Below are 24,566 nucleotides of genomic sequence, written 5' to 3' on the forward strand. Positions count from 1 at the left end.
TGAAAGCTTCTCCAGTGACCTTGGGCCACAGTCAATTTATCTCAGATTAATCTACCTCACAAGGTGGTCACTGTGATAAGACAAGACAGGAGAATGAGGTAACATGCCACTTCAGGTCCCTCTTGGGGAGAAAAGCAAGGGATAAATAGCTACGTAAATAAAATATAAATAAACAGAGATATCCCAGTTTTCAGCCCTTACTTACATTGCTAATTTCAACACAGTTCTTTATGGATGTTAAGAGGAAGGAATGGGTCGAACTCAAAACTATTCTACTTGGGATTAATTTGTCGATGTCAAAAATTATGTTTCCCTGAAACTCAAATTCTGAGCTTTCTTCTTGCCGCAGTGGGTATTCATATATTCTCTAATAACTCAGAGATAATATATGCCGTTATTATGTAAAATACAAGATGACCTTTAAAATATTAATCTTATGGATGCTCCCAATCTAGACTGAATAAATATGAATTACAGGTTGGTTCCTGCACTACAGGTGGATCTTTGGCAGCCAGGCAGTGTCTCCTACATCTCCAAGGGTGCATTTGTTGATGTACGTGTATCAAGGAGTACCTCACAAATTCTTCTGCCTTACCTACAACAAGCAAACATTCGATATACGTAAGCATGGTTTTTAATTTCAGCTGGTGGCTTTGTACCATGGGTTTATAACCCTTTTAAAATTATGTATATATATGCATATACTGTTCATTTCTGTCCCTTTTTAATTAAGGTGCCTTGAGAGTGCCTAGCCCTAGACTTTGCACAGAATTGTTATTTGAGTGGAAGAATAGAAGAGCTCTTACAGGCAGATGGTTTAATTAGATAGTCCCCTTCAGAATGGAGACTCGTGTCTCCTCTGTGCATGCATACCTGTTTCATTTGTTGGATAAATGGTAATTATTGCCACTAGTTCTACTGTCTGCTTAATTTGCACTTGTTCTGCACATTCGAGTATGTTTTAGAGGCAAGCACCCACATGCTTTCAAATTATATACTGGAATACACTAATCAGACTCCTGTCACCAAGAAGGACCACGCAGAACCCATTTCCAATATTATTCTTAATTCCTTTGCCTCTCTCTTTGCTCAGTAGAAATTGCACCTTGTCATTCCACATAACAATGTTTTTAAACAATGTAGGAAGTCTTAAGTAGCATTAGTCAGGTTTCTTACGGGAGGCAAAAAATAACTTGTATGTCCAGCGACTTGTCACATAAATAAACTTACCTTGTTCAGAATTCTGATACTGGAGATGAACTCAGATAGGCCTTTCATGTGCCTCCTGCTACTCTTTCAGAATATGGCAGATTGTTTTATATAGATCATATAATGCAGCATTCTTTACTGCTTTTTTTTTTACATGAACCATATCATTTTTATGCTAGGAAGACACCCATAACTCCAGTTCATATGGAAACAGTCTATGTGCAACGTCTTCTCAAAGAGAAGACTGCTCAGATTTTGACTTCAGACTCCTAGAAGGCATCATCTTGCTGTTTGGCTGGTGAGCCTGTAGCAAATGTTGCCAGTACAGACATTTCTCTTTAACTCTTATGGTTAAGGGAAAGGGTCATTTTTAAACATTAAAACTAAAATTTGTAAGATTTTATCAAGACTCTTCCTTGTGTTTCTTTTGGACTATTCATTTGCTTCAAGTGTTATAGGGTGGTTGAACAAAATATTTAAGCACGATCTTAATTATAAGTAAAATGTTTGTTTGTTTGTTTAGGAAATTTCTAGCTGGTATTCCTCGGCCCAGGCTGTTTCTTGAGGCAGCTTACAAAACACAACATGTTGTACATTATTAAAACATAAATATTTATTAAAAGCCGACCATTAAATGCAAATTCAAAATGCCTCGGTAAATAAACTGCTAAGAACCAAAAGTTTAACCTTCTCAGCACCAGGTAAAAAGATAGAGGGCATTCTGTAACGGACTGCCACAATTGAGAGCCCACCCTTTTATTGCTTGTTGAGAAAACATCATGCATGCATTAGATCTAGTTGAAAAATGAAAATACTACAGTAGTGAATGTATACAAGGGGAGGAATTCAGAAGATGTTGCTGGGGAAATTGGGGAGGTCTTGTAGTTGGAACTTGGAAATGTAAGGAAGTCTTGGAGCTACAAAAACTTTAAAATCTCTGTGTCTACTTTACAGCCCTCCAAGACCCAACCTGGTCTCAGCTCAGACTCTGCTGTTACAATTTTTAAGCATCTCACACAAACATAAGGGCTAGAAACTCAGTGTGGGATCCTACAACCTCCTTCCACTAAGCTTGACCCTGTAATTCGCTTCCACTTTCTCTGATGATGACAGCTTTCCTGTAATTGAAATTCTAGACAGCTGTGTTGGTCTAGAGGAAAATCCAAAAACAAAAGCAGTGTAATGTGTTTTATGAAGACCAGCAAATGTTACAAAACAGTGTGTAGACCTTGAGTTCTACCAAACTCTGCATCAGGCTGAATGTAAACACACAAAAAGGGCAGGGGAAGATCATTACAATATCGTACAAACATAAGAGGTGGTAAGGGGTGTTGGCTTGCACCCTTGCCTTATAGGAAGAAGGGTAGAGTTGGTATCACACACTGTTGTGTCATTTCAATTTGTATTACAGGTATTATTTTCTGATGGAGGGAAACTTGATGGAAAGGAGTCATATGATCTAACCCTTCATTTAAAAATAAGATCTGGGATATTAACAGATTGGTTCAGTACTGCGCTGGACAATAAATTATGTTGTTCACCGTAGAAGAGCAACTGTATTGTAGTTGTATCATAACTGCAGGCAGCAATCTCCTGCAATCAGGTCTGAGTAGATTTTTAATAAAATAAATGCTCCCTGAAAATTTGAGTATTTGGCACCACAGTCTCTGTTCTCTGGCACCCACCCATCTGTCTGCATTACAGCAGCATCATGTTGTGTTTGCTAACATTGTGCAACTGTCACTGTTGATATAGCCCATCATAAATAGCAGTGTACTGTTGCCACAAGTGCTGGGATCAAATTATTAGCAAACATGGCTAGATTTAGTAGTGCGGCGGTAGAAAGTGCTATCAAGCCACAGCCGACTTAGGTGATCCTGAAGGGTATTCAAGTAAGAGACTAACAAAGGTGGTTTGTCATTGCCTGCATCTGAATAGTGACCCTGGACTTCCTTGGTGCTCTCCCATCCAAATACTAACCAGAGCCGACCCTGCTTGGCTTCCAAGATCTGACAAGATTGGAGTTGCCTGGGCCATCCAGGTCAGGGCAGATTTAGTAGTATCTGAGTAGAAAAATTAGATCTTACTCAGTTAAAGCTCACTTGCTTTTTTCAGTTTTAAAAGTGGGTTCAAAAATGTGTTTTCCAGGCTAAGAAAATTAATTTCCTGCCATTAGTACTATCACCTTTCTTAGAAATTTGGTTGCAAGAAAGGATTCAGCAATAAAACTGAGACTACCCAACCCTTTCATATAAACATACTTTAAATATAGATAATAAATCAGAATATCCTTTTAACACTAGCTAATTTGTTTATATCGTGTTCTTTTATTCACTTAAGAGCATGCTTCCAGCGTTTTTACAAGTACTGTTATATTTCAAATCAACTAGCTTCCTTGACAGTATGTTACCATGTACCAGAATACTCTCATAACCAATTCAAGCAAGTTTGTTCCACTGACATAAAAAGAATCTCAACATGTTCAAATCAATGTTAACTAAGCTGTAAATAGGGAAGCTGCGTTAAAACAGGATAACAGAATCAGAATGTGTTTTTCTATATTTACCTATGATTCTTTTACTTTACCATGCACTGTATTTATTCACGTTGCTTGTTTTTGTATGTAGAGTCCTCATATCTGATCTACAAAAAGCAGTTGAAAATAAAAGTGGTTTGAGGCTATCCAGGAATCGTAGATCATTACCAGGATACAGCTATGAAATATATCATTCACTGGAAGAAGTATGTACTACTAAAATGCTTTCTCATATATTTGCAAGTGCTCTTTTGTGCCCACGAATGTAAAGATACCAGAAAAATAGCAAATTTTTATTGCTCTTTTGATGAGAAACTTTGAAATAAAGCTTTAAACAAAACAGGAAACTATGAAAAACGAAGTGTGTTTTTTGTTGTTGTTGTTTCTGGCATAGTATGTTAGTATTTTAATATTTTATTAACATTTATACTTTTATATTTGAATTCCTAAATATTTCTGCTAAAAGGAAATTATTAAAATTTCGTTTTACGTAATTTCAGATTCAAAATTGGATGCATCATTTGAATAAATCTCATTCAGATCTTGTTCACATGTTCTCTGTTGGGAAGTCATATGAAGGAAGACCACTTTTTGTGCTAAAGGTAAAGTATAACTAGGTCAACAGGAAATATGAAGGGTCAGGGGAATGCTTTCCTAGAAACAAGATAAATAATACAGACCTGTGTAGGATATATTATAGCTTGCCCTGCCTCTAGCCCAGGGTTGGGGAACCTTTTTCCGCCGAGGGCCATTTGGATATTTATAACATCATTCACAGGCCATACAAAATTATCAACTTAAAAACTGACCAAGCCCCAAGCAGGCAGCTGTCCCAGATGACCCTTCCCCCCCCCCCGGCACAGGCAAGCAGGCAGGCATCCAACTGGGGGTTCACTCGCCCACCTGGTGGCATAGGATGGTCTGTTCCAACAGCCGGGTGTAGCCGTCCAGCCACACGCTGAAGTTGCTCCTGCTCCGCATGGTCGGGGCCGGATTCTACAGCCAGCTCCTGCTACCTCCGCCTGCAGGGATGAAATGAGGACACATTGGCTAAGAACTCGCCCCCCACACCCACGCACCCCTCCATTGTCACCCCTTCTGCCCCCAGCCCTCTTGTAGTACAGAGGGAATAAGTTTCTCCATGGCCCTGGTGGGAAAGGGTTCACACAGTTTCTTGAGCGGTCCTGGCAGCTCCATAACTAATGACTCTTCTGCAAGGGGGGAAAAGGTTCCTTTTCTCAGCAAAACAAACTCACATCTGCCTTGAATAGAGGCTATTCCTGTCTGTGGGAGGGGGCGGATCACCAGTCTTAGATCCTTCTGAGCTAGAGATCTGCCAGGACCCACGAAGGGCCAGACCAAATGATTTCGCGGGCCTTAAACGGCCCCCGGGCCTGACATTCCCCACCCCTTCTCTAGCCGATACTCCCTCCACCCCATCAGGTGCTCTTGGACCCTGAGCTTCAGCCCCACAATGGAGGCAGTTCTGAACTACCAGCATTCTCTTCCTCTCTCCTTTCCTCTCTAAGCACTCCAGGCGTCAGTCATGGAATCCTCGTTGATTTTCTCCTGCCTGGATTCAAATAGCCCAGGATAGGTTTGACATATTCTCTCCCTTTGTCCCTTGCAAATTCTCCAGGCCTCTCTGTTTCCTGGGACACTCCCATGATGACTGGCTCATTGCCTTCCCATAGATAAACCCAACTAGGGGTACAGTGGGTTCCCATGGGGCAGAAACAGTGATAGCAGGCTCCACCTCTCCTTCAGCACTTGTCTCTGCATGTTGCTTTTGGATCTGGCTCCTTTTCTGTGTCAGGGCAGCATCGTGGTCCCTGTTGGTCAGGCAGAGCCTACGGGCACTGCCCAGGGTGAGCAGACAGAATTTTGCAGTAGTGACTGTATGAGTGGATCTTCTGGTACTTGGAGGGGAAGTGGTGACTTACTCTATGGTGTGTGTGGCGAGCCAGTTACATACATCACTGTATTACATGGAGTGCTTCTCCTAAAATGGCACTTTGCAGTGGTACGCATTGGCCTGAATTATTCCTCAAAATCACTCACAGAAATTATAGGTTAGGAAGGAAGAATAATATAAAATCAACCTTTATTTTGTAAGAGAGTGTCATGTAGCCTACTATAGGCTGGAGAAGACTCTTTAGGTTGGAGGACATTTCTCCAGCCTAAGTTGTCTTCCTCCAACTCTTCCATTGAGAAAGGCTGGAGGAAGGCTTCAGTGATTGCACACTGTAACAGTAGGATACATGCCACTATGTCAAAGATCCAAAGAATTGGGAAACTGGTTCTATAAGCCAGAGGGATTTTGAACTTCTTTTCCTTCCATCAGCAACTCCCATGCTGCATAGCAAACTACTTTAAGAAACTAAGGGGATTACAAAACCAGTGGTATGACAAAAATGATTCCCAGGTGTTCAAAGGCAAAAAGTGGGGGGGGGATCCACTGGGCTACCACAGGCCCTTTGTGTGACCCTAAGCAGCTCTTAGGAGCCCCGTAGTGCAGAGTGTTAAGCTGCAGTACTGCAGTCAAAAGCTCTGCTCACGACCTGAGTTCGATCTCTACAGAAGTTGGTTTCAGATAGCCGGCTCAAGGTTGACTCAGCCTTCCATCTTTCCGAGGTCGGTAAAATGAGGAACCATCTTGCTGGGGGTAAAGGGAAGATGACTGGGGAAGGCAATGGCAAACCACCCCGTAAACAAAGTCTGCCTAGGAAACATCGGGATGTGACATCACCCCATGGGTCAGGAATGACCCAGGGCTTGCACAGGGGACCTTTACCTTTAAGCAGCTCTTTGTATCTTGATTTAACATTGCTTGTCCTTACATATGCATATTTGCTGTTGCAGCTAGGCAAAAGGTCACAGGTTTACAAGAAAGCTGTCTGGATGGACTGTGGAATCCATGCAAGAGAATGGATTGGCCCAGCCTTTTGCCAGTGGTTTGTTAAAGAAGTAAGTATGTACTTCACAACTATATTATCAATTTAGGAAACTTTCTCTCCAAAATACCGGGCATGCTGCCAGGACAGAAATGCACTCGGTTTCAGTGTCCATTTGTAATGGTTCACTGGAATTTAAGCATCGTTATCTGTCAGCGGCAAGCTGAGGAATGCTCTCAAATCTCACAGGCTTTTGAGAAAGTAATACTAGCAGCAGCAGTGCAGGTTAATCTGCTGTCAATAGTAACCTATATAGATAAGACAGAAATGGACCCATTCATCCCCATGTACAACACAGTTCCACTGTCATAGTGGCTCGCTGATTTCTTGACCCTGTACTTCTTGGTGAAGTTCAGATTAAGGGCAAGTCAGAAAAAAAGTCTACTGAAGAGACTGCACAAGCACAAATTGCTCTCATTTCTAAATCCCTCTTTTTAATAGCTAACTAAGCAGACTTGAACCTCCTGAGGTGATTTGGGGGTGAGGGATGGACACTAAGAAAAGTGTTCGTTTTTCTGGCAGCAACATTTCAGAAAGTTCACTTCTCTAAGCAATATCTATTTAATCTACCTTGTTTTTTTGGGCCAGTTTCTAGTATTAGAATAATGGAGGACAGGTGTACTAATGTCTATTAATCTAGGATATTCTCCTACAGAAGAACTTCAAAGGGAGAAAACCAGTGAGAAATTGCTGAATTAACATTCATCCAGAAGTCTAACACTACCTCTGAGCCAGGTCTTAATAAGGATCTGGCATTTCTCACCCACTATAGGTGATATTTTTAGCATATCCCCATTTACATATATTAATTAGTTCAGCCATATCTCTATACTTTTCTGCTTGGATCTGCACATTATACATCTGCATATCATAACCCCCACACGCACACTAGACCTTGTTTAGTTGAATTCTACTTTGCTGAACCGTTGGTAGTGGCAATGTCCACTCTGGATTACTCTTTTGACTGGACATTGTTTTAATTCTCCTTTTAAGAGTTAATCTTAGAAGGTCCAAATTCAATTGGCCAAATATTTCAAATTCTTTTATTCAGATTCACTACTTGTCCCAATGTTATTGAGGGTTTGTAGAGTTTGTCATTTAGCCTTGACACTGGAGTATCAAGGGCATTACGAACAGAAGCAGATCACTGGCTGTTATGGAGTCTGGCCTGGTAAAATGTTCTTGGAGAAATATTCCATGAATAGATTTTTTTATATGGAAAATGTGGAACATTTAAAGGAAAATACTGTTCTAAATCTAATTCAGTAAATCGGTTGAAGAAAGTGGAAATTAGGCGTAATTAGATTGTATATCCAGGACCCATTTGTTCTTCTGACCAGTAGTGTTTGAACGGCTTTTTTGTTTATATACCATTTATTGCACATAGTGAAGCCGATCCTACATGTTAATCTTTAGAGTGCAGATGTGTGGAGGTTTCTGCTGAAAGAGATGGGGAGGAGCTGGACTGCCTGAATTTCTAGTCCCTTTCAGACTAATGCTTGTCAATCAATAAGTTATTATGTGAGTTCTTACAAGACAAGAATGCAGTACCTGGCTATTGCCACAACGAGGCATGCTGTGCACTCTTTTGTAACCAGCTATGGAAATTGCTGTGTCTTGGAGTCCATGGTTTTAAATATTATTTGCCATTACATAAATTCAGTGTGATCATTATGCTCAGTTTTCAATTCCACCTGCAATAAATTTTGGAATTTTAAAAAATCGCTTAATTTCATTCAGAATAACCAACACAGACGATTGTTTGGATACAACAAACATGATAGTGGTGATAAAGAGGTATCACTGCAGCAGATTGTTAAGTGCAGAGGAAATTTTCCAGTGACAATCACCAGACCTGGTTCCCATGTAATCATTAATCAGCAGGACACAGATACTCCTGAATCCATTAAGGTTTTAACCTCCTAGTAATTTTAGTTACGAATAGGAATTGTTCCGAGTTAAAATATACAATGCCGTAAAGAGATTATCTCACATTTTTTATTCATGTTTATGTTCAGACCTATAATATTGTCTGAAGCTTGTTAACAATGTTAATAAATTATGTTGTTTTATGCAGTCTCCACATATTTGACAGTACTGCAGCCATATGGGCGGGGAATGGTGTCTTCTCTCCCCAGTAGAATCATTGCCCTCTCTCTCCTGGCAGAGTAATAGCAAAATTAAAAGTCCATGTATTAATTTTATTACTTGAAGTTACTTTACAAGTAACAACTCACGTGGCCGAGTTGACTAGTATTTGATCATTATGTTTAATTTCTTATGATGACTGCACAGTTCCATAACTGGAAACGTGATCTTTATTTGTCAGAAATGCTGTATTTGTTGGAACTAATGACCCCTAACACTTTATACTGAAATTCAGAAAGATGCAAAGTACAAGGCTTACAGTGCAATCTTAAAGAACCCACTGGCTTCAGTAAATTAAGAAGGGTGTAACTCTGTTTAGGATTACACTGTTAATTAGCTCTACAAGCTGTTTTCAAAAATAGGTTGCAGTACTGAAACATACGATGATGATGATAATAATAATAATGACAAACAAGAGTTCATCTGAAAACCTGCCAACTATTTTTCTCTCATACATAATAAAAACCACAAATCAGACATCTAACATCTGGTACTAAAGGCAAGAGTTGCAGAGGATGTGACTTCCAGCCTGCAGTCCCTGCACCGCTCATTTCAGAAGAGAAACACAGATTATCTAGCAACCAGGGGTGTAGACTTTCCAATTTCCCAGCGAGGGGAAGGGCTGGGCTGGGCCAGAGGCATTGTTATAGGGAGAAGCCAAACCATAACAGGGAGGGGCCTCCATTGCCACCATCTATGGAGGCAGGGCCATAACTAGGGTTGCCACGTCCCTCTTTGCTATCGGTGGGAGATTTTTGGGGTGGAGCCTGAGGAGGGCGGGGTTTGGGGAGGGGACTTAGATGTCATAGAGTCCAATTGGCAAAGCAGCCATTTTCTCCAGGTGAACTGATCTCTATCGGCCAGAGATCAGTTGTAATAGCAGGAGGTTGGCAACCCTAGCCATGGAAGATTTAGGGAGGAACTCCCCACAAGTTTAGGAGGACCTGGGCAACCCCCTAACAATGCCAATGGGTTGGGCCAAACCTAGGAAAAGGTGGGGGTTGGCCAGTGGTTATAGTAGTATGGATCTCAGTGATCTCCTGCTTTGTCCTGTTTTTGAAATTCACTTTTAGGATAGTCACTTTAAGATCGGCAAATATGCATACCATGTGCATAGGAAAAACTAATGGTCACAAATGTGACACCAACAGCGCATTCCTGAGCTGCTGGTGGTTGGGAAAGGCAGGGAGGAGGCACCGCTGCGGTGCCTCCTAAACCATTCCACAGCCGCCAGCAGCTCAAAAAAAGCCTTTGAAAGGTTTTTTTTTTTCTTAAAATGGGGTTTTTCGCCCCATTGAGAAAAACGAGGCTGCGCCTGCTTTTTAGCAAGCGCAGCCTCGCTCTTCTCACCGCCGACATACCCAGGGCGAAAGGGGACAGGAGGCTGCCTAATTGCAGCTCCTGCCCCTAGCCCGCCCTGGGAACGCCTCCCAGAATGCCGGCACAGGCCTTTACGCCAGTGGGACGTTGGCAGAAGGCCCTGCTGGCGTCCCGGGGCAGCGCTGCTTTGGCAGCGCCCAGAGACCGGCGTCCAGGCCTCCCCAACAGTGTTGGGCCCACTAACACCAGTATAAGTAGCCCGGACACCGGTGGGGGGGGGGGCTAATGCTAGTGCGGCCACTTCCTGGCCTCCTAAGGGCTTTCGCCCTCGACGGTCAGGAACGCTCTGCAAGAATGGCAACACAGAAAAGCCTGTAAGGGAACATTTTTAAAGTTTTCCTGGATGTTCGTTTACAAGAGTCTTGTTTCTGTCTTATTCATATGGGTGACTTAGCATTAAAATTTACTAAATTATGGCATCACAGATGCCTTCATTTGATAAATGCATGGTTGAAGTCTCTGAGGCAGGGCAGAATACAAAAGAGTTGCTGTGCACTGTACAGAGTTCAGAGTAGTAGCATCTTCTCACTTTAAACTCATATCCTATAAGTGAGTACAAGCACATTTTGAGGCAATTCAGAACAGTGCCCATAGCCATGACCCCAAAGGAAACCCACAGTTATGCCACCTAGGACTGTATATACAAGAGAAATATACTTTCCTCTATCTACTTACAAATCTGTCCATGGCAAATTGAATAGAATGGTGGACTGAAAACAATTCGAAGGAAAATATCAGGATTCTGAAAGAGGATAAATTACATATAAAAAAGAGGAGAGGAGTCGCCGTGTTAATCATAGTATCCAAGAACAGAGATTTTTAACCTGATCCTGAAGGAGGTCAAGGTTTGAAATAATACGAACACAAACCTACTGAAATTTTTTTTTAAAAGAATCTTGGACACAGTCTGAATATTTTGGCCTGTACACATTAGTTGTGTACAATTATATCACCACCATGTGAGCTTCATTGGGGCCCCTTTGGGGTAGAAAGTGGGATACAAATCATTAAAAAATAAACTATATTAGAGATCATTTAATAGGATCTTCCACAATTTTAAATAATTAGCAGTGGTTACTTTGAAAATGAAAGGATTGTTAGGAACAGGAGTGTTTTACCCTTTCTTCCCATGTCTTCTCCTTAATTTAAATAGTCCCCCAAACCTGAAATCAGATTTGGTGCAAGCATATTATTTGTCTTTTAATCTAACAGAGCTGATTAGCAGCAACACTATTTAAATTGTAGAAGTACAGAAGGAAAAGGCTGAATGTTCTCTTCCATAGTGTCTTTTCCTTTTCCACGTGGGTCTGCTAATTGATGTTTAAAAAAACTGCAAGAGATGTATAATTAGGATCTCCTGTGTCACGTGTAGTTTGGTTTCAAAAAGACAACATAAGCACAAGAGAAATGTTGTGAGAAAGCGGCTTGAACCTCAAGTCACATTGAGAGTAATCCAACAAAGTCTTTGGAAAATAACTTACTGGGATGGAAACAGTATAAATAAGCCATGTGAGTAGCACAAAATCTTTAAAATTACAAATATTATGGTGCTTCTACTTTATGTCCATTTTCAGGCTCTCCAAACATATCAAACTGACCCAGCCATGAGGAGAATGCTAAATCAACTGTATTTCTACATCATGCCTATTTTTAATGTGGATGGGTATAATTTTAGCTGGACCCATGTAAGTAATTAAAGTATTAATGTATCTTACATAAAGACTTATGTAACTCACAGTACAATCCAAAGAATGCTTTCCTGGGAGTAAACCCCACTGAATAAACTTCAGTTGGATTCTGAATAGACCTGCATAGATGGCACTACAACAGTGCCAGCCTGAGTAGTTACACCCTTCTGGGTCTATTGGGCAAAGTCAGTGGGCTCAAAAAGGTATAATGATGTTTAAAACTGCACTATAAAAGAGCAATCCTAATCAGATATAGTCCAAATCCTAGTCAGGTCTAATCAATGACACTTACTCCTCAGAAAGTGTTCTTAGGATTGCACTTCTAGTTCAGTATTTTAGAATGTGTGTATATGTGTGCCCTTGCATGTTTGAAAGAAAGATTAAATAATTCATGGAATATCTTTAGAAGGATTTGTTTAATGTGTGTGATGCTGTCTTTTCTCTCTGTATATTGTATTTTCATACTCTAAAAATTTATGGCCAGGATCGATTTTGGAGGAAAACAAGATCAAATAGTTCAAGATTCCACTGCCATGGTGTAGATGCTAATCGTAACTGGAAAGTGAAATGGTGTGGTAAGTGTAGAAATAGCCTAAATTTGAATAGCAAGCAGTGTAACCACTTTATTATCATGAGAACTGGATGCCTGGAGAATGTGTATGGCTGGAGACATGATGATTCCAGTGGAATTGTACCACAATCAGAATAGATCTCTTTTTTATTTTACTTTTGCTGTTTTTTCCCTTTCTGCCTCATTAGCTAGCTGTGGTTTATTCTGCCATCTGCCACTTGGCCTCTATTCCCTTTGGGGCTGTCACTACAGAGGCATCACAGTGTACAAAAGAGGTCTCCTGTATCTGAAAGCAGCAGCAGTTCTTATACAACAATAAATTCCAGTTTCTTATTCAGAGTTAATAACATAAAAATGATGTACCTGGCGAGTTACATGACATGAGCCTTTTCAGTATGGTGCTATAGTATTACGTATACTTGCTCCCAGACCCACTTTGCCTAGTGGAGGACTCCAAAGTTTGACTATTACTCTGGGTTCCACATCTTCTGTGTGTACTCAGGGCATCTCACTATTGTAATGCATTACTTTATGACCTGAATAAACTGATAAGCAGCCCTAGCTTCGTCCGTGCTGCTGCCACATTGTTTAGTTATGTACAACTTTTGTTTATGGCACATTATCAGCATCCTGCTCAAGTATGGCTTGCAAGGAGAAGCACCAGAAAATCACCATAAGTTGCCAATATAAAAATAAAGCAAGCCATTAAAAAAAAACAAGCCACCAGGGTCATAAAAGCAGCATAAAGATATCTATAAACAGACCTCAGACCACATGTAGACCATAAAAGAGCTAAAAAGATGAAACCTCTCAGTAAAAATCCTAGGTAAAATAAAATGTTTTGGCTTGGAGCCTCACTGCTATTGTGGTAGGCACCAGACAAGTTTCAAGGAGGAGGGTATTCCAAACACAATGTACCACAACTGAAAATGCCCTCTCTCTTGTTGACGCCCGCCTCACCTTTGAAGGTGGGGGCACAGAGAGCAGGGTTTGGGAGGCAGATCTTAATTGGCAGGCTGGACAGTATGTGAGGAGGTGGTCCTTCAGGTACCCTGTCCTCAAACCGATTAAGGCCTTAAAGGTAAGAACCAGCACTTTGAATTGTGCCTGGAAACAGATGTGAATAGATGAGCAGTGTGAATCTTTCTCTGCAGGGCTGATAACACCACAGGGATGATAACCAACCCCTGACATAACAACTCCTGACAATAGCCTGCCCACTGCATTTTGGAACCGTTAAAGTTCCTGGACCACTTTCAAAGGCAGCCCCATATAGCAGCCCCGAAGGTAGATTCATTACAGTAATCTAACCTGGATGTAAACAGATTATCGATCACTTTGTCTAGGTTATGCTTTTCAAGGAAACTCCATAGTTGGCATTTCAGCCAAAGCTAATAAAATGTCTAATGTTCAATGGCTTGCTGTTTTATATCGTTCTATCGTTTTAATTGTAAGCCACCTCCAGCAGGCTCTGAAGAGGCGGCATGGAAATATTCTAAATAAATAAATAATAAAAAGATGCTATGAGCCACAGAAGAGCCTTAACCCTTAAAACTCAGCACCCCAAGCTACAAACTTCTTCCTTCAGGGGGGATGCAACTCCTTCTAGGACAGGCTGACTCCACAGTCCTCTAGCAGCTTCTCCACTGATCAGTAGCACCTCAGACTCGTCTAGATTGAGCTTCAATTTATTGGCCCTCATCCACCCCATTATATTATTTAATGTATTTCTATCCTGCCTTTCTCCCCAATGGGAACCCAAAGCAACTCAAATCCTTCTCTCCTCCTCACAACAACCCTATAGGGTAGATTAGGCTGAGAGAGATTAGGCTGAGTTTCCGTGGCACAAGTGAGGAGTCGAACTTGGATCTTCCAGGTCCTAGTCCGATATTCTTAACCCACAGGCTTTCCCCTGTATTTTGTTTTGCTTTTTCCCCACCCCTTTTTGAACCCAACTACCCTTTCCCCCCTCACTTTTACAATAAACCTTTGGGGGGGAGGCAGGGCTCTTTATCTTTTCCTCCCAGTCCACCTCTGTTGCTTATATGGTGATAAAGGTTTCCAATCCGGGAATTAAGAAGTGTTCAGTCAGTGTTACCTTTCACACCATCAGTGAACATGTTCATAGAACTCTACTCAGATGGTACACGTCTGTTTCCAAAAGGATGAGGGGGGGGGGAGAGAGAGAGAGAGAGAGAGAGAGAGAGAGAGAGAGAGAGAGAGAGAGAGATCATTCTTTTGGATCAAAATGATGTATCAGAAGGGCTGCAGTATATTTGCCCAAGGATAAACAGCAAACCAACAAGAATGTCAGAATTAGAACTCAGAAATCATTTGCTCTAAGATCCACAAACATTTCTCACCTTATATTGCGTCTCTCGACAAGACAGAAATGAATAGAGAAATCATAGCTTATATTATCTTGACCTTTTTAAAAGACTCACTTGGTGTTCTTGTGGAGATGGCTTGCTTCCATATCCAGCATTTAGGCCTTGACATTCTTAACAGGTACCTGAAGGGAGTTATGTTTTGAGCACAAATACAGTTTTTGAATTTTATCTGTATAGTATTCCAACTTGATAGATCTTTCCTTTATTGCGGGGGCGGGGAGAAAGAGACCCCTTCTTTTCCTACTGTTTTCTCACTGGAAAAAAATGACCTCCCTAAGCTGGTTTTATCCTCGCTGGGAAAAACATTCTCCTGCTTCTCCTTGATAAAGTAATACTGGCAGCAGTATTTGCAAAAGAGGAAAAGCAGTTTAAAATACATATTGAAGAAATCGTAACATTTAGTTGATAACTTCTGTCAGATATTGGTAGTAGCAAATACCTGTCTTATATCAGGAGAGTTCAAACCATGAAGCCCAAATTACCTGAAACTGCATTTGTTGTGGTTTGGCATCAAGAAGTTTATCTCATCTCAAAGTTGCTGTATCAAGAACTGTTTAATCACCTATTTGTAAAAGTAAAAGGTGACAGTGCCTTCTCTACCATAATTCAAAAGTCAATGGAGGGAAAAAAATTATCCTACTTGTAATTTCAGGGGTTGTAATTTCAGGGATTGTATTCAATGTGGTGTTCTTTGAGAAAGTTACAAGTATGTAGATAATGGTGACACGGTAGACATTATATACTTGGACTTTCAAAAGGCTTTTGACAAAGGTACCTGAGTAAACTTAGCAGTCATAGGATGGAAGGATGGGTTCTCTTATGGATTAAAAATTGGTTAAATGACAGTAAGCCAAGAGTAGGAATAAATGAACACTTCTTGCAATGGCGGGAAATAAACAGTGGGGTCCCACAAGGATTGGTATTGGGGCCAGTACTATTTAATTTGTTCATAAAGGATCTGGAACTAGGGGTGAGTAGTGTAGTGGCCAGATTTGCAAATGACACAAAACTATTCAGGAGGGTGAAAACGAAGGATGACTGTGAAGAGCTCCAGAAGGATCTCCACAAATTGGGTGAGTCAGTGACAATGTGGAAAAGAGCAAGAGTCCAGTAGCACCTTAAAGACTAACAAAATATTTTCTGGCAGAGTATGAGCTTTCGTGAGCCACAGCTCACTTCTTCAGATACAGAAAGCTCATACCCTGCCAGAAAATATTTTTGTTAGTCTTTAAGGTGCTACTGGACTCTTGCTCTTTTCTACTACTGCAGACAGACTAACACGGCTACCCACTGTGAGTGACAATGTGGCAAATGAAGTTCCTTGCTGGTAATCGTAAGGTGATGCACAATGGGACAAAAAATCCCAACGTCAAGTACAGGCTAATGGGATCTGAACTTGCTGACATTGAAATGGAAAAGATCTTGGGTTCATAGTAGATAGCTCAATGAAAGTGCCAAGCCAGTGTACTGCAGCGGTGAAAAACACAAACTCTATGTTGGGGATTATTAGAAAAGGGACTGAAAATGAAACAACTAATATTATAATGCTCCTGTATAGATCTATGGTGAGGCCTCACAACAAATCATAGTTTTTGAACAGTATGCTCCTCATAACAACCTGGCTACAAATTACAGCACAGGGACAGTATCCTCATAGCTGAGAGGATAGAGAAAAGCAAGAAGCAGGCTAACCATAGCTTATGTTCAATCTAGGATTTGTTGTTTATCTCTGGTAAGGTAATCAAAGTTTGTTGCTCAAATCACAATTCAAACCAACTATGGCTTACCATGATGTCTACCCACATTTCCCCCCAAACCTATTACCTTTGCTTCTGCAAGGACTCTGCAGAGTTGTTTTCTCTGAACATAAAAGTACATACAGGATGGCACACAGATGCTTAGGGGTTGCCAACCTCCAGGTAGTGGCTGGAGATCTCCTGCCATTACAACTGATCTCCAGGTGACATTAATCAGTTCCCATGGAGAAAATGGCTGCTTTGGCAATTTGACTCTATGGCATTAAAGTCCCTCCCTCTCCAAACTCCACCATCCTCAGGCTCCATCCTCCAAATCTCCAGGTATTTCCCAACCCGGAGCTGGCAACCCTACAGATGCTGTACAACCAAGACAAGAAGATAACGTTGCTCCTATACAGATGATTTTAGAAAGATGCTAGAAAGAGGGAGTGAAACACTTTTTAACTGTAACTATTTTAAGATCACCCTGACCTGGATGGCCCAGGCTAGCCTGATCTCGTCAGATCTCAGAAGCTAAGCAGGGTCGGCCCTGGTTAGTATTTGGATGGGAGACCACCAAGGAATACCAGGGCTGCTGTGCAGAGGAAGGCACTGGCAAACCACCTCTGTTAGTCTCTTGCCATGAAAACCCCCCAAAAGGGGTTGCCATAAGTCAGCTGCGACTTGACGGCACTTTACACACACATTTTAAGATCACATAACTGATTATCAAAACTACAGATTAGAAAACTAAAAATACATTGGATTTACCTCTTATGCTTAACTTCATCTCCTTCATGCTTCCTCCATGTCCTGCTATTAAATAGATTTAAAATATTTTTAAAAATTCAAGTCAGACAGCATAAGACATCCAATAATCAGCGTAATAGGATTACAATACTGTAAAACTTTGGTTTGTGCCAATCCGGTGCTACAGAGAGCTACTAAAGACTAGGCCTCTTTTTAATTTTTAATTATTATTCTTTTTTACTTTTATTCCACCCTTTTCCAACTACAATCAGGCTCAGGGCAGCTAACAACCAGGAATTACAGCTCAATAAAATAGTAATTATAATATATAAACTATAGTTTAAAACCTTATTAACTTAAATTCAAATTGGCTGCCTTAACATAGCAATAATGAGATAACCAATCAAGGAGGGGGAGGCAGGAATAGAAATGTCACAGAAAAATAGCTAAGGGGATGGGGAATAGGTGTAGGGGTAGGTAGGCCAGCTAGGATAAAAACCGTCACTGCCTCAGCCATAGATCTGGTGGAACATCTCAGTTTTACAGGCCCTGTGGAATTGAGCCAGGTCCCACAAATGCCAAAAGAGGACAATATAGATATTACTGGGACACACTGAATCTCTTTCCTAAAATGCAAAAGCCACTGTGCTGTTTTTAGATCTATGTACATGCTGTGTTTTCCTTCTTCCGTGCCAAGAGAAAACAATGTATGGAACTTTCTTTAAGTTTTGTATTCTTGCAGGAGGAGATTCAGAATTCAACCATCTTTTGAAAGAGCCCTGTGGGGGCAACACTGTCGTTTCTTGTACTTCTTTTGGTTTGCTATGATAGTAACTCTTGACATTTGACAGTAGCTGACATTTACTGCATTCTGTTTTGTCCTAATTCTTTCTAAACTTGGAAAACATATCTGTTGGAATGTTAGATAAAAAAGTAACGTTAAGAGAAATCTAGTTGTGTATGTCAGCTAGTTTTCTGTTCTGAAATTTGTATCTGTCTGTCGCGTGTTTGTTTCTTTCATTGTAGAGATGCTGCTGAAAACTGGAATACCCTGTGGTCCTAATGGTTTGAGATACCTATGTGGAATCCAAACTGCTGCTGTCAGAACAGCTAATAAGCTGATCAATTTTTAAAAGTTTAAAATAAATATATACAACTTTAACTGTCAAATCATAGATCTGATAGAAGGCCAATTTTATTAGACTCTCAAAGGAAACAAATGGCTTATGGTAAAATAAATTATCAAATCAATATAAAAGTGATTATTTCCTTTCTGTTTGAAGAATTCCTTCTTTGCCTTTTGAATCTTAGCAAAGTGAGGGCCCAATGCAGGCTACACTATAAAGATTCAATCATGCTGTACCATTTGGGGGGCAACGTCATATTGACTGCAGTTGCAACTACAGCTGAGCATCCACATTGTATTTTGCAGCTTGCAACCTGCGCTGTAGCAAGAAAGCCAGATGCAACATAATCTCTGCTTAGATCACATGACTGCCATCTGCTAGTTGTCATAGAACAGACTTGGGCTAGGGTAATCTCTTACATTGCACTTGTCCGAAAAGGAAGGGTATAGTATGTAGCAGTTTCTTGTCCTGCTAACCTCACCAATTGAGCAACAGCACCATGAGAGCCAGCGTGGTGTAGTGGTTAAGAGTGGTGGGCTCTAATCTGGAGAACCGGGTTTGATTCCCCACTCGTCCCCATGAGTGGCGGACGCTAATCTGGTGAACCAGGTTGGTTTCCTCACTCCTACACATGAAGCCAGCTGGGTGACCTTGGGCTAGTCATAGCTCTCTTAGAGCTCTCTCAGCCCCATCTACCTCACAGGGTGTCTGTTGTGGGGAGGGAAAGGGAAGGTGATTGTAAGCTGGTTTGAGTCTTCCTTAAGTGGTAGAGAAAAACCAACCTTATGAAAGTAAAGATCAGCTCTTAAATAGCAGCAACATGGACACAATGTATTAATCATTTCCATACTTATTCAGAGGTGCCCATTACTTGCTAACCTGTTACACTGCCAAAGGTTCAACCCTGTCTCATAAGAAAATTTGGAACATCAGACTAGATTTCTCAGTCTAAACTCATTGAGTTCAGTGGGCTTCAACTGGCGCAACTCTGCGTTGGATTGTACTGTTTGTGTTTCCAAGTAATAAAACCATTGTTGAAGGCACTACAGGAAGGAAACCTGGAAATACTCACATGGGTATTCAGAGGTGGTGACCCCACCACAATATTTAACATAATTCCATGGGCAGAATCAAATCTTATTTTAATTAGACATTTAAATGAAAGAGCTATATTGAAGGATAGCAAGTTCTGAGTTTCATAGGATTTGTTTTCCAGCTGATACAAAAATTATGGCAACTCAAATGTGTTATTGTGTCCCACCAATACGGTAGATCCAGTTAAAAGTAATTGATATCATTCTGGACCCTTTCCATTTCTCCTTTTTCAGAACAAGATTATCTTTGTCAGGGTTAACCTATAAATATGTTGACATAAAAGAAGTGTTGGCATGATATCCATAGACTGTCTTCATAGCTTGTATCCCATACACAATTTAAATTTCATTGCATTTTTTTAGGCCTGTGTTAACATTCTTTTTTTCCCCCGTTGTACAGATGAGGGTGCTTCCCTTCATCCCTGTGATGACACATACTGTGGTCCTTTCCCTGAATCTGAGCCTGAAGTGAAGGCTGTAGCTCATTTCCTTCGCAAACACCGAAAACAAATAAAAGCCTACCTGTCCTTCCATGCATATGCCCAGATGTTACTGTATCCATACTCTTACAAGTATGCAACCATTCCAAATTTTAGCTGTGTGGTAAGTACTGACCTGCGTAGGTTTAAGTTATATAGAGGACATAAGTGTCTAGATATACAGGCTCAGATCCAGCAACACACAAGCAGAAACATGAACTGACAAGCACAGTTCCTCTTGTACAACACCTAGTGCTTTCCTCCCTATATAGTATAGTGCTCCGAAATTGGTTTCACAAGAGCTTTCATAAGCCAAAACGCAAATAGGAATACAATAAGCTTGACTTAACACATGTGGCTACCATGGTCTTTTTTCCTTGCATTTCTGCTTGCACTAGAGAGCTAGCACAAGCAGAAATGTTATGCTGGATCCAACCCATTGTGTCTACAGTTATATTTTATTGATAATAGCTCAGGTCACTTCAGGATTCACTGATGCCGGCTCAGGTCACTGCAACATTTGCAGTGTAGTCCTTTAATTCATCAAGAGCTGGATCTCAGAACCTGAGTTGCAACATCATGACATTTATGCCACACGACTATGCCAGCTTAGCTGTACTGGCACAAATTCACATTGCAAACTCAAAATCTGATAGAGAAGGGGATATGCTGGAAAAGGGAGCATAGCTGTCGTGCTGCAGGCAGAGAGCAAGGACCAGATGCTCAAAGCATAGTCTGGAAAGCAGTCCAAGGTCATACACAATCCAGGTAGAGTCCAAGATACCAATACAGACAAGGGCAGTTCAAGGCCTGAGTCAGGGTCAGTCCAAGAGGTAGGATACCAGGAATCTGAAGTACAGCAGGGAGACAAGGCCGATACACAGAGAGGCTGGTGACGAGCTTACTTGATTACAAGTAGGCCTGGGGGGAACCAGCTGTTGCTTGTTATCCAATCTCAACATTCCCTGCTTGGTAAAGCTCATTTATCTTATCACTGTCAGCAGGGAGTGCTCCTCGCTGGGCCTGCAGTCTAGCACTCCTTTGCTCATGTACCTGTGCCTTGAGTCTCCTGTGCCTCTTCTCTAGTGGCTTTGGGGGGACTGAAGTGGTGGCACTCTGGTGGCACTGCCTGTTGCTGGACCTCTGACACAGGTGAGTCTCCTGTGCTGGGTGGCTGTAGACACGGGGAGGACCCAGCTGCCGGGCTCCTGTGGCTGCAGACATTGGGAGGACCTATCTGCCTGAGGCTGCTCAGCCTGCTGCTGCTCCTCTCTTTCATAGCCTTCAGCTTCAAGGTCTTTATCGTATGAGGAAGCCCCAGCAGGCTGACCCATGACAACAGAGGGGATTGGACAATTAGCATCAAGAGAAAAAGTCACAGAGCTGTGTCTCTCTGTGATCATCTTTGGAGGGAAAGAACAGAGCATGTTGGTGGGGAAAGGTCATGAAAGGACACATACAACAAAGGAGAGTACCCAGCTCTGAAAGACAACACAGTTGCAAAGAAAACAAGTAGCTTTACTCATGCCTCCTATAATTATACAGGATGCTGTTTCAGCTTATTGTGGAACAAACTGGCTGAACTGCAAAGCAGAATCCTAAAGGAATCTCAGTGTTCTCCCTTGGAACTGACTCCTCAAACACCTGCCCCTCAGATTTATTTTACATATTTAGACTGGGCAGGAGATAAAGGCTTTTAGATGGACCTCAGTAGTCAGAAAACGCGACATTGCGTATGAATTGACTGTTTAATAATTCCTGAGCTGAAGGCAAACAGGATTCTGTCCAGTTTCCTACACAGAACCATGCTGCAAGTCACTCTTTGACTTAACGTGTTAAATTATTTAAGGCTCTGAAACCGGAGAGAGGATACGCAACTCCCCACATAAAGTTTGATCTTAGTTTTCCACTGAAGTTATAGTATATGGTGCACAAATGTTTGTTATTCCAATCTTTGAGAGGAGAATCTGTTATTTTGTTTATGTATTTTTTACAATATGTATTTTTTACAATAATTATCATACGATCTGTAATGAAATTAACAGTGTAACAGAGGGTATAGGATTATTCTGTCCACCAAAAGGATAACCAAGGAATCCACAGCAAAGATCAGCCCAGAAGAAAGCTTGCAATACAATGCGGCTTTTTTGATTAATTGAAGAATATAAAAAAGTAAAGTCTGGATTTCGTATGAAATCAAACACACTTAGTGCACCTAAGTGCACAACATAAGAACATAAGAAAGGCCCTGCTGGATCAGACCAAGGCCCATCAAGTCCAGCAGTCTGTTCACAAAGTGGCCAACCAGGTGCCTCTAGGAGGCCACAAACAAGATGACTGCAGCAGCAGTCATTCATGGTAGAAGTTGGTGTTGGTATGCAGATCAACAATACAGAGCACACAAAAGCTAGTGATTCTTCATCACGCATCTTGTTTAACAGATGCACAACTGCAGGTACATCCTCATTTAGAAGCCTAGGATTTCTCTTCATATGAGTGGCAACAGTGTTCATGGAGGCTCCTGTTGTCGCTTCGGTGGTAGCAATTGGTAGACAGCATGAGAAATACAAAAAGGATATGGAATATGAGAACAGAAACAGCTGCGGGTTTCCCCCCATTTTCATGTTGTCTACAATTACATATACAAGGGGGCAGGTTGACACCAGTTTAGTAACCGGTCCAAGTGTTCCCAGATGTTCTCTCCAAGTACCTTCATACATTGCACTGCCTACCTAATACAAATTTCCCAGCATGATACAAGTCTTCATGGTTGAGCTCCTTCATAATAGCAGCTAAATCTGTAGGGTATCAGGCGCTCAGCTCATCCACCCAAAATGAACTTCATCTCCCATTCAGCTTACACTATGGAAAAGCAGAATCACAGTATCCTTATCTATAACACAGTAATTAGATCGTTTGAAAATGCAATGCCCATCATGGACTGGCCATTGTAGTTGCTAAATGTAATTTAGGAGTGTTTCATTATAGTGAGTGTTTCATTATATAATGCTGTATCATTTTCACATCTTGGACAGAAACAACTCAAGCTATTGGGAACACTTTAAACTTCAGTAATCCACCATAATGAGTGTTTAAAGACTCTCAGGCCTCTGAATCTAGAAATGCAAACAGCTAGACATAGGGTACAATGGAGGTTTTTGTGTACATCTTAAAATATCCTCAACTGCATGTTGATTCTGTATAGCTTGTTATACCACAAATGAAGTGCTGTTTATGTTGCCAGCTTGTTGATTTTATTGCTTTGGGTGACTTAACTTTAGTCAACCCTAATCTATAACTTGACAGCAGTACTTATTTTTTTAAAACGTAGTAAATACAATGAGTATTTGGGTATACTCTGGGTATAATGCTAATGAGGAAAAGGCTGCATGTAAATTGAGAGGTGTTAGGTACTTGGAAGGGGGTGTGAGGTTCCACAAAAGGATAGGATCCTCTTCCCCTGGAAACAAGACTTGGATAGGTTCAGTGTCCCCTGGCACAGGACTCTCACTGATCCACACTGGATTTGTGAGAGACTGACTGCATTCCTCATTAGTTTTAACCTTTTTGTGGTTGCTGTTGAGGAATCTCTGTAACATGTCCTAACAAGCTGGCTTTTTTGGTCCTGACCCCAGCCTGGTGGAACTCCCTCCCAATGAGATCAGGGCCCTGCAGGACCTTAAGGAATTCCACAGGGCTTGTAAAATGGAGTTGTTCTGCCGGCCGACAGTTGAGGGCAGCTACAATTTTCCATCAGTGCAGGCCTACCTACTCCCCACCCTTTCCCCCACTTCCCTTTGAGTCCTGTGCACTGGTCTAACTACTATGTGGAGACCTGGTTTACTGTTCCAACTATTATGTGGGGGCCCTGGCTGCCTGTCCAGGTCTTACAACAGCCTCTGTGTGTCAATAATTGAGTACCACCTGATGCTTATCTTAATGATGTTTTATGGGATTGTTAACTTGTTTTTATTTATACTGTGATTTTATTTTATGTATTTTATTTGACATTATGTTGTTAGCCACCTTGAGCTCAGCTTCAGCCAGGGATTGGAGGTGGGGTAAAATCAAATAAATAAATAAATAAGTGTTATGCTGAAGAACCTCAATTCCCTCTCCCTTATGTTAGTAGACATATGATTCTATGCAAGGCTCACTGCATGATTATTTGTGGAACAGTTCATACATATTTGTTTAGAGAGCCTCTAAAGGTAGAATAACGTCACAAACTTTGAAAAATACTGCCCTTAAGTCATTGCATGCTACCTGAAATTTTGGTTGAACTATGATAATGTGATTTTGGGGTTTTGTGGGGTTTTTGTTCCTCTCCCAGGAATCTGCAGCTTTTAATGCTGTGAATGCCTTGCAGTCAGTATATGGAATAAGATACCGATATGGCCCCGCCTCCAGTACTCTGTGTAAGTTTCTTGGTTTTTCATCATGTACAATATTGGTGTTTGCTCTGTTTTAATGAGGCAAGCAAACAATTTCCAAGACAATTTCA

At 41.2% G+C, this 24,566-nt stretch overlaps 1 protein-coding gene across 1 annotated transcript in view; it reads left to right on the top strand.

Annotated features, from left to right (window-relative positions):
• Positions 1-24,566, top strand: part of CPA6 (carboxypeptidase A6) — a 69,381-nt gene that overhangs the window by 41,610 nt on the left and 3,205 nt on the right. Inside the window, exons 3-10 of the mRNA XM_056854370.1 lie at positions 497-621; positions 3,837-3,951; positions 4,246-4,347; positions 6,608-6,712; positions 11,802-11,912; positions 12,400-12,490; positions 19,984-20,186; positions 24,396-24,480. Of these exons, the coding sequence (XP_056710348.1) occupies positions 497-621; positions 3,837-3,951; positions 4,246-4,347; positions 6,608-6,712; positions 11,802-11,912; positions 12,400-12,490; positions 19,984-20,186; positions 24,396-24,480 (937 nt within the window). The remainder of the gene's footprint in view (positions 1-496; positions 622-3,836; positions 3,952-4,245; positions 4,348-6,607; positions 6,713-11,801; positions 11,913-12,399; positions 12,491-19,983; positions 20,187-24,395; positions 24,481-24,566) is intronic.

Source organism: Euleptes europaea, chromosome 8, assembly GCF_029931775.1.
Source record: "Euleptes europaea isolate rEulEur1 chromosome 8, rEulEur1.hap1, whole genome shotgun sequence".
In the NCBI taxonomy this organism is placed as follows: domain Eukaryota; kingdom Metazoa; phylum Chordata; class Lepidosauria; order Squamata; family Sphaerodactylidae; genus Euleptes; species Euleptes europaea.